Below are 20,347 nucleotides of genomic sequence, written 5' to 3' on the forward strand. Positions count from 1 at the left end.
GTCCACAATAGGTTCCATCATACTTTTTAAATCTGCTCACCTGACTACAGAGCAGCGAAAGATCAATTTTAGAGTCATAAAAATACTAAGGCTACATTCTAGCTATATCTTAACTTGGGAAATTCCATTTTGCCTCTAGTTTTCCTTTGATGCTTCTCCTCTTTTTTGGTGGATAAAAGATCATGATGTGTGGTATTTTTTTTAATGACAGTCTTTTTTTAATATGTTTTTATTGATTTCATAGAGGAAGGGAGAGGGAGAGATAGAAACATCAATGATGAGAGAGAATCATCAATCAGCTGCCTCCTGCATGCCCCCTACTGGGTATTGAGTAACATGGGCATGTGCCCTGACCCGCAATCAAACCATGACCTCCTGGTTCATAGGTCTGTGCTCAACCACTGAGTAACACTGGAAGGACTGTGGTATTTTCTTTAAAATATTCCAGCAAAACAAGACAAAAAACCTAGGGGAGTGGATGAAACAAGACTGGGAAATTTTGACAGTTGTTGAAGCTGAGTAATGGGTACATGATTCATTGTGTATGCATGTGGCTATTTTGCAGATTTTAAAAGTTGCTTTGTTCCCCCGGTGGTGGTGGCTCAGTGGTTGAGCATCGACCTATGAACCAGGAGGTCATGGTTCGATTGCGGGTCAGGTCACATGCCCATGTTACTCAATACCCAGTAGGGGGCATGCAGGAGGCAGCTGGTTGATGATTCTCTCTCATCATTGATGTTTCAATCTCTCCCTCTCTCTTCCTCTCTAAAATCAATAAAAATGTGTTGTTTTTTTTAAGTTGCTTTGTTCCTCCTTTTTGAAAGGCATTTTAACTGTGGGTATATTATTCCTCTGTTTGTATTTATATCTCTGGGTTAGAGAAAATAAAATAAGATCAGCAATGAATATTTGTGTTATCCTTAAATACCCTCACTCCCACTGGGTCCAGGCTTATGTTCAAAAACAGTTTTCTCTTAGGCCACAGAGGGATGTGCTTTTTCGTTTTAGCCAAGCTGTCTTCCTCCAAATAGTAGCCAGAGCTTTGACCTTTGGCAAAACATTCTCAAGGGGTTTGTTATGAACATAAGGCTTTTCTAGGCCAAAAATAAAGTTAGGGGAAATTATTTTTTAAACAAAAGGACCCTAGGATTCTATTAGACCTAGCAGCTGGTTAATAGCCTAGAAATTGTGTAAGGTGAGTCAGCACAGTGTATTCAGACAGTCTTTCTATTTTAATCCTGTCACTACCACCTACCATCTGTGTTACCTCATGCAGACTACTTTATCTCCCCAGACTTCAGTTCCTACATCCACAAAATCGAAATACTGCATATCGTGTGAGATTGCTATAAGGATTAAATTGGCAGAAGATGTACGTCACCGTTTACAGAGCGAGTCAATAAATATCTCTTTCCCATCCATGATAGTGTAGCTCTCAGAGATGACATTTTCCTTTTACCAACCTATTTATTATTTACCAACCCATTTCTAAGCTATTTTCTTTTTTAAAATTCTTCCTTTGCTTCATTTTCTCCCTATTTGTTTGTATTTAGGGTCTGCATGCTGGGTAACCGCACCCTTTCATCAAGACACTTCGACACTTGCTCTAAGACCAAGGAGATGAACAACATGACAGTACCGTCAAAGTTATGGGGCTTCTTCTGCAACTCAAGTCAGTTTTTCAATGCCACCTGTGACGAATACTTTATTCACAATAATGTCACGTCAATCCAGGGCATTCCTGGATTGGCTAGTGGTGTCATTAAAGGTAGGTTGGGAGGTTTTTGGACACGTTTTTCCTCTTTCTCTGCGGAAAATGGACTTTGCCTTCTTAGGCTCTTCTATAGTCCACGAAGACTCACTGTCAGTGTCACTCCCCTCTTTAAGCTCAGCATTCAGCCCTAATTCAACCCCTCTCTGCTTTTATATTAGTGGATTTACTCTTTCTCAGGGCTCCCTTGCAGTGTTGTCTGCGAAAAATTACCACCTTTTGAGAACAGAGCTGAGCAAATCACTTTTTAACCTAGAATAAGATAATAAAATATCCTTTGTGTTACTGTAAACTTGCTAATGTCTCCTGCCATAACAGCTAGAATGTAGGTATTCTAATGTCACCACATCCACATGTGTGTTTTCCTAACTCAGCTAAATTTCTGAAATTCTTTCCTTAAGTGACTTCTATTTTAAATGTTTGGTCCACAGATTCCTTTGCATGTAAGTAAGTTTACAGCATCGATAACCAATTTAAAAAAAAAGGCTTTGCAGGGCATTTAGCTTTAGTCTGCTTAAGTTTTACTAATTTGTATTAGTAAACTTAACTGGACTTGTATGTACCAAAGTATTTTGTCAAATTATATTTGAACCAGATGAGAAAGGGCATTAGTTTTTTATGTGTGCTTTACTGTATAGTATGCGTGTGTGTGTGTGTGTGTGTGTGTGTGTGTGTGTGTGTATGCTCATGTAGAAGCAAGCATACCTTTAAAAACTACATAAATGAGGAATCTGATTTACAAGGTTACTTGGGTAGAAAATTATGTAATTATCTTCTTTGCTAACCGCTGCTGCTTATATCCCTCTTTTTTCCCCACTGTAGAGAATCTCTGGAGTAATTATCTACTAAAGGGTGAGATCATTGAAAAGCCCTCTGCCAAATCTGCTGATGTCTTAGGCAACTTAAACCATGAGTATGTCCTCGTTGACATTACCACCTCCTTTACTCTTCTGGTGGGGATCTTCTTTCCCTCTGTCACAGGTAAGCATCTGGGCTGTTTTCTATTTTAGAAGCTATCAGATACAAGGAGTGATTTTTTCCTCAGGAGATAGAATTATATTCTCAGGGCTCCTTGCTTTGTTTCTAGTACCTGTATGACTATCAAAGTGTCTAGGAACTCAGTAAGTTAACTTATTCTTTTTTCTTTCTCTGAAGGTATCATGGCTGGATCAAACAGATCTGGAGATCTAAAAGATGCTCAAAAGTCTATTCCCATTGGCACTATCCTCGCCATCCTGACCACCTCCTTTGTCTGTATCCTTTTCATGGATCCAGCCTATCTTAGTCATAGGAACATCCAGAGGTACTAGAGTTAGAGTGATCAGCGTTTTTATCTTGGTAATAAAGATATCTGCTTTTTATAACATCACTTCTCACTAGATAATCTACCCGTCTTGTCTACTTTCTATGTCATTTTAGCAGGTGAACATCATTTTCCTTGACTCTCAGTATCATAGATTTAAGCAATGTTGTCCTTTTTGGTGCATGTATTGAAGGCATTGTTCTCAGAGACAAGTAAGTAGTTGATTCCTTTGTAATAATTATGTGTCTGTCTTCTGTTTTGTCTGATCATCCCATATAGCCCCAAGACTCAAAACTCAAAACCCAATCTGAGGTATCTATTATGGCTAACAGTTAGGAAATATATGTACATATATTCACAAAAAGGTTAGTGAATAATAAGGGCCAATGTTGATATAAATGTGAGATGCAATGATTATAGCTCTTCAATGAAGTAGTAAATTTGTCTGAATAATAAGGACTTTCCTGTACATTAAGAGCTGTTGGGTCCAGCCGGTGTTGCTCAATAATTGAGCATAGACCTGTGAACCAGGAGGTCATGGTTCGATTCCCAGTCAGGCACATGCCCAGGTTTCGGGCCTGACCCCCAGTAGGGGGTGTGCAGGAGGCAGCCCATCAGTGATTCTCTCTCATCATTGACGTTTCTATCCCTCTCTCCTTCTCCCTTTTTCGCTAAAATCAATAGGGGAAAAAATGTTTTTTAAAGAGCTGTTGGAAAACAGGACCAAAAATAAAGGCAGGCAAATTAAAAAAAAACTTTCAGGTGTCTCTAGCATCTCCTCTATGAGACATAAGTATGTCTGTTTGTTATTCCAAATAAAAGCTTGAAACTTGCTTTCTTCATTTTCTTCATGAAGGATGTTATGTGTTTTTCCTTTCCTCTCACTATGAGTATAAAATACGTTTTTGCAAGAAATTCCTAGAAAATGTTTCCCTGAAACCTGCTATATCTCTTCCCATTTCCCTGTCTTGGGAAGTTAATAGCCTCACCATTCACCCCTTTCACAGAAACCTAGGTGTCATCCTAGACTTTTCCATCAATTCCTTCATCCAGTTGGTTTCTAAGCCCTGTAAATTCCACCTTTCACCTTAATAGATCTCATTTTTCCCACTATTCTTTATTCTCATCACTCTGTACAGGGCTTCAGGATTTTTTTAATAATCACCCTTTCAGTTTTACTGCCTTCTAATAATCCTTCTTCCATGCTGCCACCAGAATAATTTTTCTAAAACACAAAATTTGATCATACAGATTGCTTCAGAGCCCGTCAACACCCCTAAAAACCCATTACCTTGATCTGGCCCTGTCTACCTTTTTCTAATCTCATCTCCTGCTATTCCATCATAAATTCCCTGTTTTATAACGTAAAGTTCAATGTCCCTTGTTTCAGATCTCCATCCATCCACACATTTATGTGGTTTCCTTTGCTTGGAATGACTTGTTCCCACCTGCCAGACTTACATTCATCCTCTCCTATGAAGCTTTCCCAGAGATGCACCCCAACAGAGAAAACACTCCTCCCTTGGTTCGACCACTATATTGAACATGGTGTGTTACTGCACTTACCATATTGCAGCTACCTGCTTTCCTGTAACTCTCCCCTACTAGATTAAGTTCTTTGAGAACAGGAACCCTAATACAGGCATACCTAATTTTATTGCACTTTTTTTTTTTAGTAAATCTTTATTGTTCAGATTATTACATTTGTTCCTCTTTTTTTCCCTCCATAGCTCCCCTCCACCCAGTTCCCACCCCACCCTCTGCCCTTTATTGCACTTTTCTTAATTGCACTTTGCAAATACTGAGTTTTTTACAATTTGAAGGTTTATGGCATCCATATATGAAGAAAATCTATCAGCGCCATTTTTCCATAATAGCATTTGTTCACTTTGTGTCTGTCTCTTGCTAATTCTCATAGTATTTCAAACTTTTTCATTACGTTTGTTATGGTGATCTATGGCGCCACAAACCATGCCCTTATAAAACAGCAAACTGAATTGATATATGTTCTTTGTGTTCTGGCTGCTCCCCTGACTGGCAGTTCCCCCACTCTCCCTCCCCTCAGGCCTCCCTGTTCCCTGAGACACAACAATAATGAAATTAGGCCAGATAGTACCTCTACAATGGCATCTAAGTTTTCAAGTGAAGGGAAGAGTCGCACCTCTCTCACTCTAAATCAGAAGCTAGAAATGATTACGTTGAGTGAGGAAGGCATGTCAAAAGTCTAGGCCTCTTGCACCAGACAGTCTAAAGTTACTTCCAGGTCAACTTTCCCCACTCTCATTTCTCTCAGGTTTGGGGATGCTGTGAAAGGGAATCTGGTGGTAGGTATCTTATCGTGGCCATCCCCGTGGGTCATCGTTATTGGCTCCTTCTTCTCGACATGCGGGGCTGGACTTCAGAGTCTCACAGGGGCCCCGCGGCTGCTCCAGGCTATCGCGAAGGATAACATCATACCCTTTCTGAGGGTGAGTGAACCTTTCTTTTGCCCTCTTCCTTTTTCCTCAGGTCTTATGAGAAATAGTGTGGTCTTTATAGGCTTAGAAATTACTAGATCATATAATATGAAGATGTGGGTTTTTAGTATAGGACTCTCCAGATCTGTAGTATGAGTTTATATGTGAGTTGAGTAAAGGTGTTTAAGAGGTATACAGGTATAACACTGTTACCTTTTGGATATCTACAACTATAGCATTGACTCAAGCACTCCCCAAACTCCTATGTCTGATGCTTCCCTTCTCTGTACAGGTTTTTGGTCACAGCAAAGCCAATGGGGAGCCTACCTGGGCTTTACTTCTGACTGCTGTCATTGCAGAGCTGGGAATCCTTATCGCTTCTCTGGATCTTGTGGCCCCAATTCTTTCCATGTAAGATCCAGTTCTTGTCTTTATTTATTCTTGCTTATGTAATGTACAACACATGTTGTAACTTATTGATGACTTACTACCTACATGGAACTGGTGTTAGATGAAGGAAGCAGTGATCCCTGTGATGGGTGCTGTGGTAAAGGTGCACACTGAGGGCTCTAGGGCTCATAAGTGAGACATCTAAGTGGACTGATGTCCCAGGGAAGGTGTCCTAGAGGAAGTGACACATGTATCCTAAAGGAGGACTGGTTGTTTGCAAAGCAACTAAGGGGTGAAAGATATTGCAGGCAGAAGACGTGCGAAGGAAGTGAAGGATTAAATAATGCAGCACATCTGGAGAGCTGAAAGCAGTTAGGCTTTGATAGAGTGTAGGCTGCCTGCTGGGCAGCTGCGGACCAGAGAAGCAGGTAGAGCCAGATGAGAATGTACCTGGAACTTTTACCTGGAAGGAGGAGGTAGTACTTTGAGAACAAATTGATCAGTATTTGGTTTAGAATGATCCATTTGGTATAAAAGATAGATTAGAAGGAAGCTAAAATTGAGCTGGGAATGCCAAATGGGAGCTTATTTAACCAATCTAGGAAAGAGGCAATGAGAGCCTGAACTAAGGTGATAGTGATAGAGATTTTTAAATATGTAGAATCCATAGGACTTGGTAAGTGAATTTGGAAGAAGGATGAGTAACGAAAAACACCGGGTGAGGAGTGGTTGTATTGTCACTGAGAGAGAACATAGGAGAGTGAGCAGGTTTGTAGGGAGAAGTTCAGTTTCTCTGCTTCCTAGTCTTAATCAAAGGCTGGTGGGTTAGAACAAAGGCTTCCATGCAGCTAAGGTCCCCGTTATTAAAATAGCTCTTGAGGAATCATTTTACAATAATAGTCACTCCTCTTACTCTTTTATTCTGCCAGGTTTTTTCTCATGTGTTACCTCTTTGTGAACTTGGCATGTGCCTTGCAAACATTACTTCGAACACCCAACTGGAGACCCCGATTCCGCTACTACCACTGGTAAGTCTGCTTTTTTTCTTCTCTTTTCCCCCACATTCAGAGAGAGCCTATTGTTGAATTTAGAAAACTAGGAGATTCTGGGATCTTGATATAATTTTTTTTTGGCCAGCTACTTCAATTTTCTGTGCTTAACCTAAATTCCCAGCCTACAGCCATGTTTTTCATATGTGCCTTTAAAATAATTGATAACACCCACTTGAGAATAAAGATCAGAACTATGAAAGAAACATTTTCATCCTGCTACATTCTTCAGGTTAAAACAACTTCCCCTTTGCCTGACTCTTTTTCCCACTTCCCTCTTAGCTAAGTGCTGGACTTCATTGCTTTCTATCTGTGCTCCCGTATTCTCATCAGTTTCATTCTCAAACTCTCTTCCTTATGACTATTTCAGTTAGTAGTTAAAAGTGTGAGCTTTGGAGTCAGATGACCTAAGTTGAAATGTCAACCGTATTTCCTAGCTTTGTAACTGTCAACAAAGCATATAACCACAAAAATTTCATTTTACTCATTTGTAAAATGGGGCTAATAGTAATACAAGTATTGCTTGTATTCTAAAGTGCTTAGTACAGTGCTTAGCACACGATAAAGCTCTCAACGAAATGTTGCAAAGCTGCTGCTATCAAGTTCCAGCCTCAGTCCTAAAGGAGTTGCCATGTTTTTAGCTACCACCCCCATCTCTCTCCCATTTCTTTTCTCTCATAGCTAAAAGTGCTTTAATAGATCCTGTATGTACCTGTTGCTACATTCCTCTTCACTAACTTTCTCTTTGATCCCTTTCTGCTTCACTTACCAGCAGTGGGCATTGATGTGACCTTTATCTGACAAAAATTTATATCTTTATACCTCCAATCTTGTTTCTAGCTTTAACTTTAGTTAAAAGTTCATTATGAACTTTTTTGTGTTACTGTTTTGCTTTTATTGTTTTTCTTTTTCTCTTACCACCCTATATTTTCCTTAGATCCAGATTAACAATTCTTTTACTTATTCTTCGAAATAAATTATAGAGCCAGTTTATTACACAGAAGAACTTCAGTGAATATAGTTGTCTAAGTCATTTTATTTGCATTTTACACAAATTCTGTCTGCAGTGGATAGGATGTTTTGTTGTTTGTTTGTTTTTGTTTTTCTGTGTGTGTTTTTATATTTAGAAAAAATAATATCTCACCACAGTTTAGAAAGGACCTCTAGACCTGGCCGATGTTGTACAGTGGTTAGAGTGTTCGCCTGCACACCAAAGGGTCTCGGGTTCAATTCCTAGTCAAGGGCACATACCTGAGTTGCAAGTTCGATCCCCAGTCCCAGTTGGGGCACGTGTGGGAGGCAACCAATCAATTGTCTCTCACCTCAGTGTTTCTCTTTCTCTTCCTGTCTTTCTCCCTCCTTCCTTCCCTCCCTCTCTTCCACTCTCTCAAAATCAATGAAAAAATATATCCTCGGGTGAGGATTAACAAAACAAAATACACAAAAAACTATCTCGAGCATAGGCTTCTTTTGTAGCTACTGAAAAGAATACTTTTTTATTTGTATTTTTGTTTTTAATTTTCTAGGACCCTCTCTTTTATGGGAATGAGTATCTGTCTGGCTCTGATGTTCATTTCTTCCTGGTATTATGCCATCGTAGCTATTGTAATAGCTGGTATGATCTATAAGTACATTGAGTACCAAGGGTGAGTGTGGATTTGACTGCTAAAAGTATCAAAACTGGCTAGTTTGGTTAGAGCCAACCCAAAGAAATTTGCATTAGGATCCAGATAACTTCATCCATTCATAGCTAAATTTTATACCCCTGGTGATTCTCTTAACCATCCTGTAGTCACAGCTTTTAATCGCAAGGGGAACCTGTTGAGAAAGTATGGATGGATGGATGAAAAAAAACTAAAAGGACATATCCAAATAATAAGTATTAACAAAGTATAACACAAATATAAATATCCCATTAGTCAAGTCATTTCTCTGAAATGAAAAAGAAGTTAGTCTTGAATAACTTTGTAACGACTAAGACTTGACTAACAACTACTAAAAATTAGCAATAAATAACACCAATTCAGAAGATTAGATTGAGTTTTATTTTCTCCCATTATTTTCAAAATAAACGTTGGGTCTGTATTAACTTCCCAATTCAAATTGCTTTTGAATAGTTACATAGAAGGACAAGTGAGTGGCCCTTCCAGCTTTCATTCTTAGCTGTGGTGCAGTACACTCTGTTGATACACAGTAATGGTGACCTGCTTACATTGAGTTTATGTTAGAAAGAAGCATTATGTACATCATTAATATGAGTTTCAATCTTCTACCTGTGCATATGTTACTTTTAGATTCAGAAGAAAATACTTTATTTTTTGAAATTGTACTTGCTATGGTTTAAGTCTGTTCCTGTTCTTTTCTCCTCTTTCTCCCAGAGCTGAGAAAGAATGGGGTGATGGTATCCGTGGGCTATCCCTCAGTGCAGCCCGGTTTGCTTTGCTTCGGCTGGAGGAAGGACCTCCTCACACAAAAAACTGGAGGTAAAGAAGGGATGGGGGGAGGGAAAAATGTATAAAAGGGTCAAATATATGGTAATGGATAGAAACTAGACTTTTGGTGGTGAGCACGCAATAGTGTATACAGATATCAAATTATTATGTTTTTCACCTGCAATTTATATAATGTTATTAACCAGTTACCTCAGTAAAAAAGTTTTTAAAAATATAAGTAAAAGAAAAAAAAAAGACAAAGAAAATCAAAAGAGCTTTAGTAGTATTTGGTACATAGTTATACACAGAAATATGTGCATCATTAATTATAGGATAAGGAAATTACGTGACAATAGGAATTGGTGTCATGGACCTGTTTTAAACTGTCCCAAATCCTTGATTTCTTTATTCTTTTTTTTTTCTTGAGATTTGTGATCTCAATTTCTACCATTTTTATTCTTCCTTGAAGATTGATCAATTTGAGATAATACTGAAAGGATTCAAAATAACTCTACACTCTTATCATTTCTCGAATCTCTTCCTTCTTTCAATAACATGTTTTATACAGATGTCCTGAATGAAGAAGTAGAACTGTCATTCTAGTCCCCTGACCCCAAGTGTTTCCTTGCCCTCATCCCCATCCCCCTTGGATTTCTTTACAGGCCTCAGTTGCTCGTATTGCTGAAACTAGATGAAGATTTACACGTCAAACATCCTCGCCTCCTCACCTTTGCTTCCCAGCTTAAAGCAGGAAAGGGCCTCACTATTGTGGGCTCTGTCATTGTGGGGAACTTCCTGGAGAATTATGGTGAAGCTTTAGCTGCTGAACAGGTAAGAGCCAAGGTATATTGACACTGTGGAATTCTGCTTACAGTTTTGTGATGTTAAGTAGTAAGACCAAGTTATTCCCTTTCCTGAGCCATCTAGGAAATTCCCCTCTGAATGCTGGCTTTTGAACATTCCTATTCTCCCAGATAATAAGGTGAGTCAGAAGATAGTAATGTATTCTTTCTTCCTATGTAAAGCATTTCTAAACTATAAGATTATCAAGACTAAGCACTATTTCCAGAAGACTCCAAACATTGACTCATCCCTGTGAGAAATCATGTAAATTAATAAATCTTTCCTTCGAAATATGGAGATGATTTTTCTCAAGCTTGTGACAAGGAGCAGTGAGGAACTTTTCTTTCTCTTTACTAATCTACATGGTATCATGAGCAACATTTCTTAGCTACTTCTAATTTGCTTACTTAAAATTCTCCCTGAAGAAGAAAATAGTTTCCACTCCAATATTTTTTTAAGTGATAGAACCAACCCTTTGTTTGGAGAAATTTTCAGTTACATTTCAAAATTTGTACTGGATTTCATTTTGGAATGCTTTGAGCCCAAAAAAACTAGAAATGCTGGAAAAAATATTAGTCCCGAATGATGGCAAAAATAAATAAAAAGCACAGGATTGGAAATCAAGAGACCCTGTATAATATCCTAGCTACACTACTAACTTAATCTGTTCCTTTGGGAATTCATATCCATTTTCCATATCATTATTTCCTTCACCTTTCCACCAAGAGGGTAGAGTAAGAGTAAATGAAATATCTCCAAATTGGCTTGAATGAAAGAATGGTAAAGCAAATACAGATATCATCAATAATTACCATTAAGATATCAAAAAGAATATGGCAATAGGAGAGACAAAAAAGAAAATCCTAAAGCAAAACTGAATTATTAAAGCCTGACCAGCGTGGCTCTGTGGTTAAGCGTCAACCTATGAACCAGGAGGTCATGGTTCGATTCTCGGTCAGAGCACATGCCCAGGTTGCGGGCTCAATCCCCAGTGTGGGGTGTGCAGGAGGCAGCCGATCAGTGATTCTCTCTCATCAATGATGTTTCTATCTCTCCCTCTCCCATTGTCTCTGAAATCAATATAAATATATTAAACAAAAAACTCCAAACTGAGTTATCAGATTAAATTTCTAGTAATATGAGTCAGGGCATGCCTGACTGAGGAAGGAATTGTTATCAGGGAAATCGAGATATCCCTTTCCCTACTGAGTGCTTGAGGGTGGAGTTCTTACGATATCTCAAGAAAAAGAATTTTCTGAGACTCACTCAGGAGGATGAGGGATTTTTATTTGCATGGAATGGAATTACATCCCTGGGTTTCCAGTGTCCCATTTCCCTTAATCGAGTCCTGGAAGAAGTGTAGCTGGGGACTCAGTAGAGCTAAAAGCAAAGCCATTTCTGTTCCATGTAGCAGCAAGGTCCAGTTCAGCATCAGGCTAGTTACAGTCTATTAGTCCATTGTGTGTGGGGGTGAATGAATGTATGGGAGCCAAAAGAGCGAGCCAACCTACAAAGAGTCCCAAGAACACAAGAGTACAAGGGAACGAATTCCTTTGTTCAGGGAATTAAGTGTCCCAAATTTTGCACCTTTGCAGTGCCATGCCTATTCTGGCCAGTGATTCGTTCCCAGGTATGACTGACAGACAAGTACCTCCCCTAGTCCCCCCAACTTTACTGGATATGTGTCTACTTCCCCGCTCCCCCTGCCCAGTCCTTTCCCCCAGCATCCATAGGGAATAGACCAGTGGCTCCCTGGGAAGTGTAAAGCTTTAGCTTCCTGGTGAAGCTGCCCAAATGACATGTCTATGTCTATAATACTTGGCCTTCCCTTTGTTCCTTTCCTGTTACTAATAACTAGATTAATTATACAGGTATCCTTTCTCCCTGAGAAAAAAAAAAGGAACCTCTTTGTATTCTTACAAAGGAGAAATGAACGAAGGTCTCTACTTGTAACTGCTTCATGCTCTCAGGGGTATGTAGACCTGCCTATCCTAAGGCTCAGGGGTTCTCCCTGTCTGACAGAGGAAGAAGGGAGCAAAAGGGAATGGAATCTTCATGTAGGGAAGGGAGATTTTGCAAATTCCAGGTCAGTCTGGTGTCCCTGAGGGTGACACAGTGATGTCCAGGAGGATGACACATTGGACAAGCTGGCATTCTGGTTGTATTCTAGAAATGACAAACTTGACAAGAAGATTGAAAGTCATAATCAAAAGTGAGGAGACTTACAGTAACAAAGGTCTAGCGAGTGGTAAAAACTCACTTGATAAGGGGAAAATATGACTTATAGCGTCCCCTATAACTTAGGTTGGAGGAGTGGCTTCCCTGGAGGCAGGTGTGTCACACCTGTCTGAAGCTCTTTTGTCCACTCAAGTTAAGCTAAGGGAAATATTCTAGAATTTTCCTCATGAGAAACTGGGGCCTTTTCTGTTTGCACTGTTTGGGCAGAAAAGGGAAAACAGTTTCAAGCAAAGCTGCTAGACTGTCCATACTTCATTGATTCAATCATAAATCCAGACTGTTGAGTCTCATTTTAGGATGCAGGTGGCTTCTACTGTGAGGCCTATATTGTGTGAGCACACAATCAGGTAAATTAGGATATAGACATACATTCTGTGAAAACAGAAGGAAACAAAACAGAGGTTAATGTTCATAGCAAATCATAAACTAGTTAAGAAGCCTTTCAGATGTAAGGCTTTTGGTGGAATGGAATTACATGATGACAGTCTGATAGTTTGTCTGCAAATAGAACATCCCTGGTGATGTCATCAGGTGCTGAGGCCTGTATGGCACACATAGACACAGCCTTAAGAACAAAATTTTGGAGAAACCAAGATGGCGGCATAGGTAAACACCAGAGTTTGCTGCCTTGCACAACAACTTCAAAAATACAACTAAAAGACGGAACAGACATCATCCAGAACCACAGGAAGGCTGGCTGAGTGGAAATTCTACAACTAGGAGGAAAGAGAAAAGCTTACCGAGACTCAGAGGAGGAGCAGTGCGGAAGTAAAATACTAAGGTACAGAGGCGCACGTGGAGCGGGCTGGCGGCTGAGGGCGCGGTTGTCTTTTGCAATCAGGAGGGAGTCCCAGGCTCTGAACTCCAGTTCCGGGAGAGTCTTTGGGGACCCAGACTCATACGGGAGAAGTGGGACTGTCTGGCATCGGTCGGAACTCGAGGGCAGCTTTCTCTCCGAGGGGCTTGCAGCGATTACCGGGACACAGAGAAGCAGGGCCTCTGAGAGCAGCCATAACTGCTAGCCCCGCCCTGTTGATCCCTTGAGACCCGCCCCGCCCCGCCCAAGCCCTGCACTGAGGCTTTTGCTGGGTAGCCTCAGGCAAAGGCTAGATTAGTACCTCCCTAGAGAACCAGGAGTGAGTGTGCCCAGTGGTCATAGTGGGACCATCCAGTTTGCAGCTCCGTGGAACCATAATGGACACACTCAGGGGGCAGACTGAGTGAACACCAAAGCCCCATTGAAGCAAGTCTTGCCCCGGAGGGGTGTCTCCAGCACAGAAGTTTTCCCACTGCAGACATAGCTGATTCTCACAGCCAATTGGCCTGGAGGTCAATTCCTCCCATTGATAGCTACAACAATCAAAGCTTAACTACAACAAGACTGTGCACAAAGACCACAAGGGGGTGCACCAAGAGTGTCCTCCTCAGGTAATTGGGGAGGCTGAACCACTGGGCCCTATAGGACACCTAGCACACAAAGCCACTCTACCAACACAGGGAAGCATAAAAAAATGCGGAGACAAAGAAACAGGACACAAATGACAGAAAGGGAGGAAAGCAAACTACTGGATATAGAGTTCAAAACCACACTATTAAGGTTTTTCAAGAACTTTCTAGAAGCCGCCAATAAATTTAGTAAGACCCTCGAAAAGACTGGTGAGATCGCCAATAAATGTAGTGAGATCCTCAAGAAATCTAGTCAGACCCTCGAGGTTATGATAAAGGACCAACTGGAAATTAAGCATACACTGACTGAAATAGAGGATATTATACAGACTCCCAACAGCAGACTAGAGGATCGCAAGAATCAAGTCAAAGATTTGAAATACGAAAAAGCAAAAAACACCCAACCGGAAAAGCAAAATGAAAATGAATCCAAAAATACGAAGATAGTGTAAGGAGCCTCTGGGACAGCTTCAAGCGTACCAACATCCAAATTATAGGGGTGCCAGAAGAAGAGAGAAAGCAAGATATTGAAAACCTATTTGAAGAAATAATGACAGAAAACTTCCCCTACCTGGTGAAAGAAATAGACTTACAAGTCCAGGAAGCGCAGAGAACACCAAACAAAAGGAACCCAAAGAGGACCACACCAAGACACATCATCATTAAAATGCCAAGAGCCAAAGACAAAGAGAGAATCTTAAAAGCAGCAAGAGAAAGAAACTCAGTTACCTACAAGGGAGTAACCATACGACTGTCAGCTGATTTCTCAACAGAAACTTTGCAGGCCAGAAGGGAGTGGCAAGAAATATTCAAAGTGATGAATGCCAAGATCCTACAACCAAGATTACTTTATCCAGCAAAGCTATCATTCAGAATTGAAGGTCAGATAAAGAGCTTCACAGACAAGGAAAAGCTAAAGGAGTTCATCACCACCAAACCAGTATTATATGAAATGCTGAAAGGTATCCTTTAAGAAGAGGAAGAAGAAGAAAAAGGTAAAGATACAAATTATGAACAACAAATACACATCTATCAACAAGTGAATCTAAAATTCAAGTGAATGAAGAATCTGATGAACAGAATGAACTGGTGATTATAATAGAATCAGGGACATAGAAAGGGAATGGACTGACTATTCTTGGGGGGAAAGGGGTTTGGGGGATGTGGGAAGAGACTGGACAAAAATCGTGCATCTATGGATGAGGACAGTGGGTGGGGAGTGAGGACAGAGGATGGGGTGGGAACTGGGTGGAGGGGAGTTATGGGGGGAAAAAAGAGGAACAAATGTAATAATCTGAACAATAAAGATTTAATTAAAAAATAAAATAAAATGTGCAGGCAGAAAATAAAAAAAAAAAATTTTGAAGACAGTTAACTGCATTGGAGTCCACTATCTATAAATGGACATGATGATTTTCATTAAAACATAATTCTTCTCCTTAATGTTACCCTCATTTTCAGACATACTATATCAAGGCCTGATTATTTGCATAAACTAGAACAGCAATTCATCAAGTTGATCACAGGCTTTTTCAAATTTGTTTTGCTGGAATTTTCACAAGGAATCTTTAGATTGACCTTTAGTGAGCAGTCAGCCCCTCAGAGTGGAGAGGCCAAGCCCTAGTTGCCATCAGGCTTTGCCTGAAATATCTGTAGGTTTGGATCAAGTCCTCAAGTCCCTGAGGTGCCCAAAGGTGTCTTGAGGTTCTTTTCTTGTCATCTTTCAGGAAAGCAGCCTTCATTCCTTCACTGGAAAGACTGCCATGAACCACATGACCAAGTAAGGTATTAGGCCATTTCTGCAAGTGGCCTTTGATTGGCTTCAATCAGATTTGAGAGTCATTAAGGCATTCTGGTAACATTTAGAATCCAGGCATATGTCTCTCTCAGACGTGGCATTCCAGTCAAAGTCTGGTTAATAAGACCACATAATTTGGAAGTAGTCTTATTGGATTTATGCAAAGAAATTATTGCCATGAACCACTCATTAAGAACTGCCAAATTCGAGCACTGGCCTGTGTTTATCTCTGAAGTCAATGAACACATCCTCTGCTGGGGATTTAAAAAAAAGTAAAAAAGACAAAGGATCATGAAATTTCATTGGGATAACGTTAATTTTTTGGACTTTTCTATAGGAGATATGGTCTTAGGCAGAGTTTGTAAAGAGGAATAGAATTAGAGACGGAGTAAAAAATTAAAAGGTCCAGGATGAAGCAATTCAGTGTTGAAGTTCTGTCTCTCTTGCAGACCATAAAGCACCTAATGGAGGCAGAGAAGGTGAAAGGATTCTGCCAGCTGGTGGTGGCTGCCAAGCTGAAAGAGGGTATTTCCCACCTCATCCAGTCGTGTGGCCTTGGAGGCATGAAGCACAATACAGTGGTGATGGGATGGCCTCATGGCTGGCGCCAGAGTGAAGATTCTCGGTCTTGGAAGACTTTTATTGGTACAAAACACTCCTTATACTATACCAAGGGCCCAAATAGGGCAGGTAGTTAAATCCCTGTTTCCCTAACCCCAACCCCTAGCTTCGTAAGTAGAGGCTGTGCCATTGCTGAAACATGGTCTTACAAGGGCACCTAAATAACTACTGGTAATAATAACCTTATCCTACTCATCCCCTTCTAGCTTTACATTATGTTCATGAATTATTTATCTCTGTCAAGTCTTATGTTAGCAATTATCTCTGAAATTGACATATTTATGAGTCCCATATTGACATTCTCACAGGAATTGGAAGGGTTGCCCTCAGCTTCAAAATCTCCCAAATTCACATACCCCCCCTTAGAAATGTAGTAAATAGAATATATTTGGTAATGTACATCACAGTATTCAATCTAATTCTGTTAGCTATTCAGTTTTTTTCACAGTAGTTTTCGTACTTGTGGTATACCTACTATGTAAATAGGACACCTTGCTCAAAGAAATGTAAAGGAACATTATCCTTGCTTTCCTGCCGTGGTGGCCCTGCTTATCCTGATTCTCTTTTCTCTCCCTAGGCACAGTTCGAGTGACAACTGCTGCCCATCTGGCCCTGCTAGTGGCGAAAAACATCTCGTTCTTTCCCAGCAACGTGGAGCAATTTTCTGAGGGCAACATTGACGTGTGGTGGATTGTGCATGATGGGGGGATGCTCATGCTGTTACCATTCCTACTTAAACAGTACAAGGTATTTTAGACATCTTTCAAAAAGTCTTTCTCCCTTAACTTCTGTCCTGTTTATTAGATAAATTCTTCCTCTTTGATTGTATAGTGTTAAGGCCTCGAATCAGAAGATGTGGGGATTATTCTTGGCTCTCCAGTTTCAACCTTATGAGAAATATTTCCTTTGTAGTTGATATTTACCTATCTCTAAATGAAATCCCATAAATTGATAAAGTTATATATGAGGCCTGGAAAAAACATTAACAAGTAAACATTTTTTTCTTTCGTTATTTTATTTTACTGATTTCAGAGAGGAAGGGAGAAGGAAAGAGAGATAGAAGCATCAGTGATGAGAGGGAATTATTGATCGGCTGCCTCCTGCACGCTCCCCCACTGGGGATCAAGCCCACAACCCAGGCATGTGTTCTGACCAGGAATCAAATCCTGACCTCCTGGTTCATAGGTCGACGCTCATTCAGACCCACACCAGCCTGGCTAAACACATTCTTTAAAAAAAAAAAGAAAAGACCAAGGTCTTTCGAATTTGGAAAAGGGTAAACGTGCATGTTTGTGTGTCAATTAAACTGAAATTTAAAATAATATAGTCTGTATGCATGGTGTCAATATGCTATCTGAATAAAGCACCCTCTTAATGTATCACACGCCATCTTTTCCTTTCTTGCCAGGTGTTTTCTTATTATGAAATTAAGAACTGCTTAAAACAGTCTTGACCAGGTGGCTCAGTTGGTTGGAGCATCGTCCCATACACCAAAAGGTTGCGGGTTTGATTCCCAGTCAGGACACATATTACCTAGGTTGTGGGTTCAATCCCCAGTGGGGCACATTTGGAAGGCAACTGATCGATGGTTCTCTCTCCCCCTTCCTCTCTCTCTAAAAATCAGTAAAAACATATCCTCAGGTTAGGATTAAAAAAAAAAAAAGGCCTGCTTAAAACAGTATTTAATGTGTTTCTTGTCAAACTTTTGCCCTAGTACAATAATGTTGCAAGTAGGACACTAGGAATCAATACTCTGACACTCTAGCAAGATGTTCTAGGTAACAGTGCCTTGTGTTGTAAGAAATGTCACTTTTGCCTTCTTACATAAAATTTTCCATGTGCGTATGGTCCTTTATCAGGTATGGCGCAAATGCAACATACGGATCTTCACAGTAGCCCAGCTGGAGGACAACAGTATTCAGATGAAGAAGGACCTGGCCACCTTCCTGTATCACCTGCGCATTGAGGCAGAGGTGGAAGTGGTGGAGATGGTGAGAAAGCTGTGTGAGACCAAAGAAACCACCCTTCACCCACCCCTATCTTGTCTTCCTAGTACCTTTTCTGGTTGGAAATTCTTTAGCTGCAGATATGGATTTATCCTTTAGTTCCAACACAACCCTAATATATTGATCTAAATAAGTAGAATGTGTATGTGATGTGTGTTTGGTGGTTTTTAATTTTTTGTTTTCTTTTTTGTTAAATAGCCCTGATATTTCTGTCAGATTCCTGTCTGCTTAATATAATTTCATTAAGTTTTCATTCATGTATTCATGCTAAAATCACAGCTTTAAAAAAAAAATAACCTAGCAGTATTAAAAAAAAAAAAAGACTAGAGTTTGTGTTTTGTGTTTTAAGGAAACATGTAATGGTTAGATTATGGACAGGATTCTCAGGGCTTCTTCTGGGTTGGATCTGTGTTCCACAATGTCGTGTTTATGTGGCTCAATGACTAAACAAAAAAGTAGGAGTAAAACTTAGGTCGACATTGTGATACTTTGTCGGGTTTAATTTTGTGAGTGAAGATGAAAATGTGTGCTTCATCCTGCTTTCTCTTTGTTTCCTCCCCACTCTCATATATGTGGCAGCACGACAGTGACATATCAGCTTACACTTATGAACGTACTCTGATGATGGAGCAAAGGTCCCAGATGCTCCGGCACATGCGACTCTCCAAAACGGAGCGGGACAGAGAGGTGAGACCTTGAGGCAGTAATCTAATCCTGGCCTATGAAATCTGTCACTGAAAGGAATGATACTGTATTGTTTTTATGAGATGATAGATTTTTTTCTTCTCACGTTATCAGTTATTCCCCTATAGTCACATTATTGTTTCAAAATAGAGCTGTGTTGGACCTTCCGCAGGCACAGTTGGTGAAAGACCGGAATTCAATGCTACGACTGACCAGCATTGGCTCTGATGAGGATGAAGAGACAGAAACCTATCAGGAGAAGGTACACATGACTTGGACGAAAGACAAGTACATGGCATCCCGGGGGCAAAGGGCCAAGTCAATGGAAGGATTCCAGGACCTGCTTAACATGCGTCCGTAAGTTTTCCAGCTCACAAGCTTATCACATAACAGGATCCTAATCAGTGCCATGGATGCACCTTTGCCAGGATACACAGGATGGAATCTGTTCATTTTACCCCAAATCCAGCCATCTCTCTGTTGTTTGCCTATGCATACCAGCTACCAATTAACACTGTACACAAGGTAACCATCCTTCTTTATACTGTGTTCCTGGTATAAACAAGCAAACATAGAGTGAGAAAACCCAAGGTGTTAATATTATAAGGAAGTCATTTTGTTCATTATATCATTCATACTCAAAGCAAAAAGCTCCATATCTCAAGTTTTGTAAGGTTGTTGATGATATGCCTAGTTTTCTGTTTGCCTTAACCACCTCTCCCCCCCTTCTTCCCCTTTCCCTCTGCAGGGACCAGTCCAATGTGAGGCGGATGCATACAGCAGTGAAGCTCAATGAGGTCATAGTTAACAAGTCCCATGAAGCAAAGTTGGTTTTGTTGAATATGCCAGGGCCACCCCGAAACCCTGAGGGTGATGAAAACTGTATCCTTTCCAAGAATGGAGCTACCAGTAGGGAAAATATTAGTTTGCTTTTTATTTTATTTTTATTGATTCCAGAGAGGAAGAGGGAGATAGAAACATCAATGATGAGAATCATTGATTGGCTGCTCCCTGCTTAACCCCCACTGGGGATAGAGCCCAAAACCCAAGCATGTGCCCTGACGGGAAATCAAACCATGACCTCCTGAGCCACACTGGCCGGGCTTAGCTTGCTTTTTAGATGTGACTACTTGGCCGCTATAAAAGTGATTGCTCCTGCCAAAATTTTCCTCTTGAAGAGGGAGACTTTTAAAAGCCTTATCATACAGGGATTCTTACAAAGCAGTGAGATTAATCTTTTAAGGAGTTGGGGTTATATGTTCTCTCTGAAGCCTAAAGAGACTGCTTTTAAGTGGTATATTTGCAACATT

At 40.3% G+C, this 20,347-nt stretch overlaps 1 protein-coding gene across 13 annotated transcripts in view; it reads left to right on the forward strand.

The window, feature by feature from the left end:
• The window catches only part of SLC12A6 (solute carrier family 12 member 6), an 86,907-nt gene that overhangs the window by 63,203 nt on the left and 3,357 nt on the right, over positions 1 to 20,347 (forward strand). For all 13 annotated transcript variants that reach the window (XM_036296196.1, XM_036296215.1, XM_036296227.1 and 10 more), the window contains 16 exons: positions 1,554 to 1,768; positions 2,594 to 2,752; positions 2,927 to 3,025; positions 3,229 to 3,286; positions 5,368 to 5,542; positions 5,823 to 5,941; positions 6,850 to 6,948; positions 8,496 to 8,615; positions 9,348 to 9,452; positions 10,064 to 10,232; positions 16,176 to 16,371; positions 16,925 to 17,094; positions 18,207 to 18,338; positions 18,933 to 19,040; positions 19,210 to 19,394; positions 19,786 to 19,919. In XM_036296196.1, coding sequence (XP_036152089.1) covers positions 1,554 to 1,768; positions 2,594 to 2,752; positions 2,927 to 3,025; positions 3,229 to 3,286; positions 5,368 to 5,542; positions 5,823 to 5,941; positions 6,850 to 6,948; positions 8,496 to 8,615; positions 9,348 to 9,452; positions 10,064 to 10,232; positions 16,176 to 16,371; positions 16,925 to 17,094; positions 18,207 to 18,338; positions 18,933 to 19,040; positions 19,210 to 19,394; positions 19,786 to 19,919 — 2,243 coding nt within the window. The remainder of the gene's footprint in view (positions 1 to 1,553; positions 1,769 to 2,593; positions 2,753 to 2,926; positions 3,026 to 3,228; positions 3,287 to 5,367; positions 5,543 to 5,822; positions 5,942 to 6,849; positions 6,949 to 8,495; positions 8,616 to 9,347; positions 9,453 to 10,063; positions 10,233 to 16,175; positions 16,372 to 16,924; positions 17,095 to 18,206; positions 18,339 to 18,932; positions 19,041 to 19,209; positions 19,395 to 19,785; positions 19,920 to 20,347) is intronic.

Source organism: Myotis myotis, unplaced genomic scaffold (assembly GCF_014108235.1).
Source record: "Myotis myotis isolate mMyoMyo1 unplaced genomic scaffold, mMyoMyo1.p scaffold_m19_p_1, whole genome shotgun sequence".
Classification (NCBI taxonomy): domain Eukaryota; kingdom Metazoa; phylum Chordata; class Mammalia; order Chiroptera; family Vespertilionidae; genus Myotis; species Myotis myotis.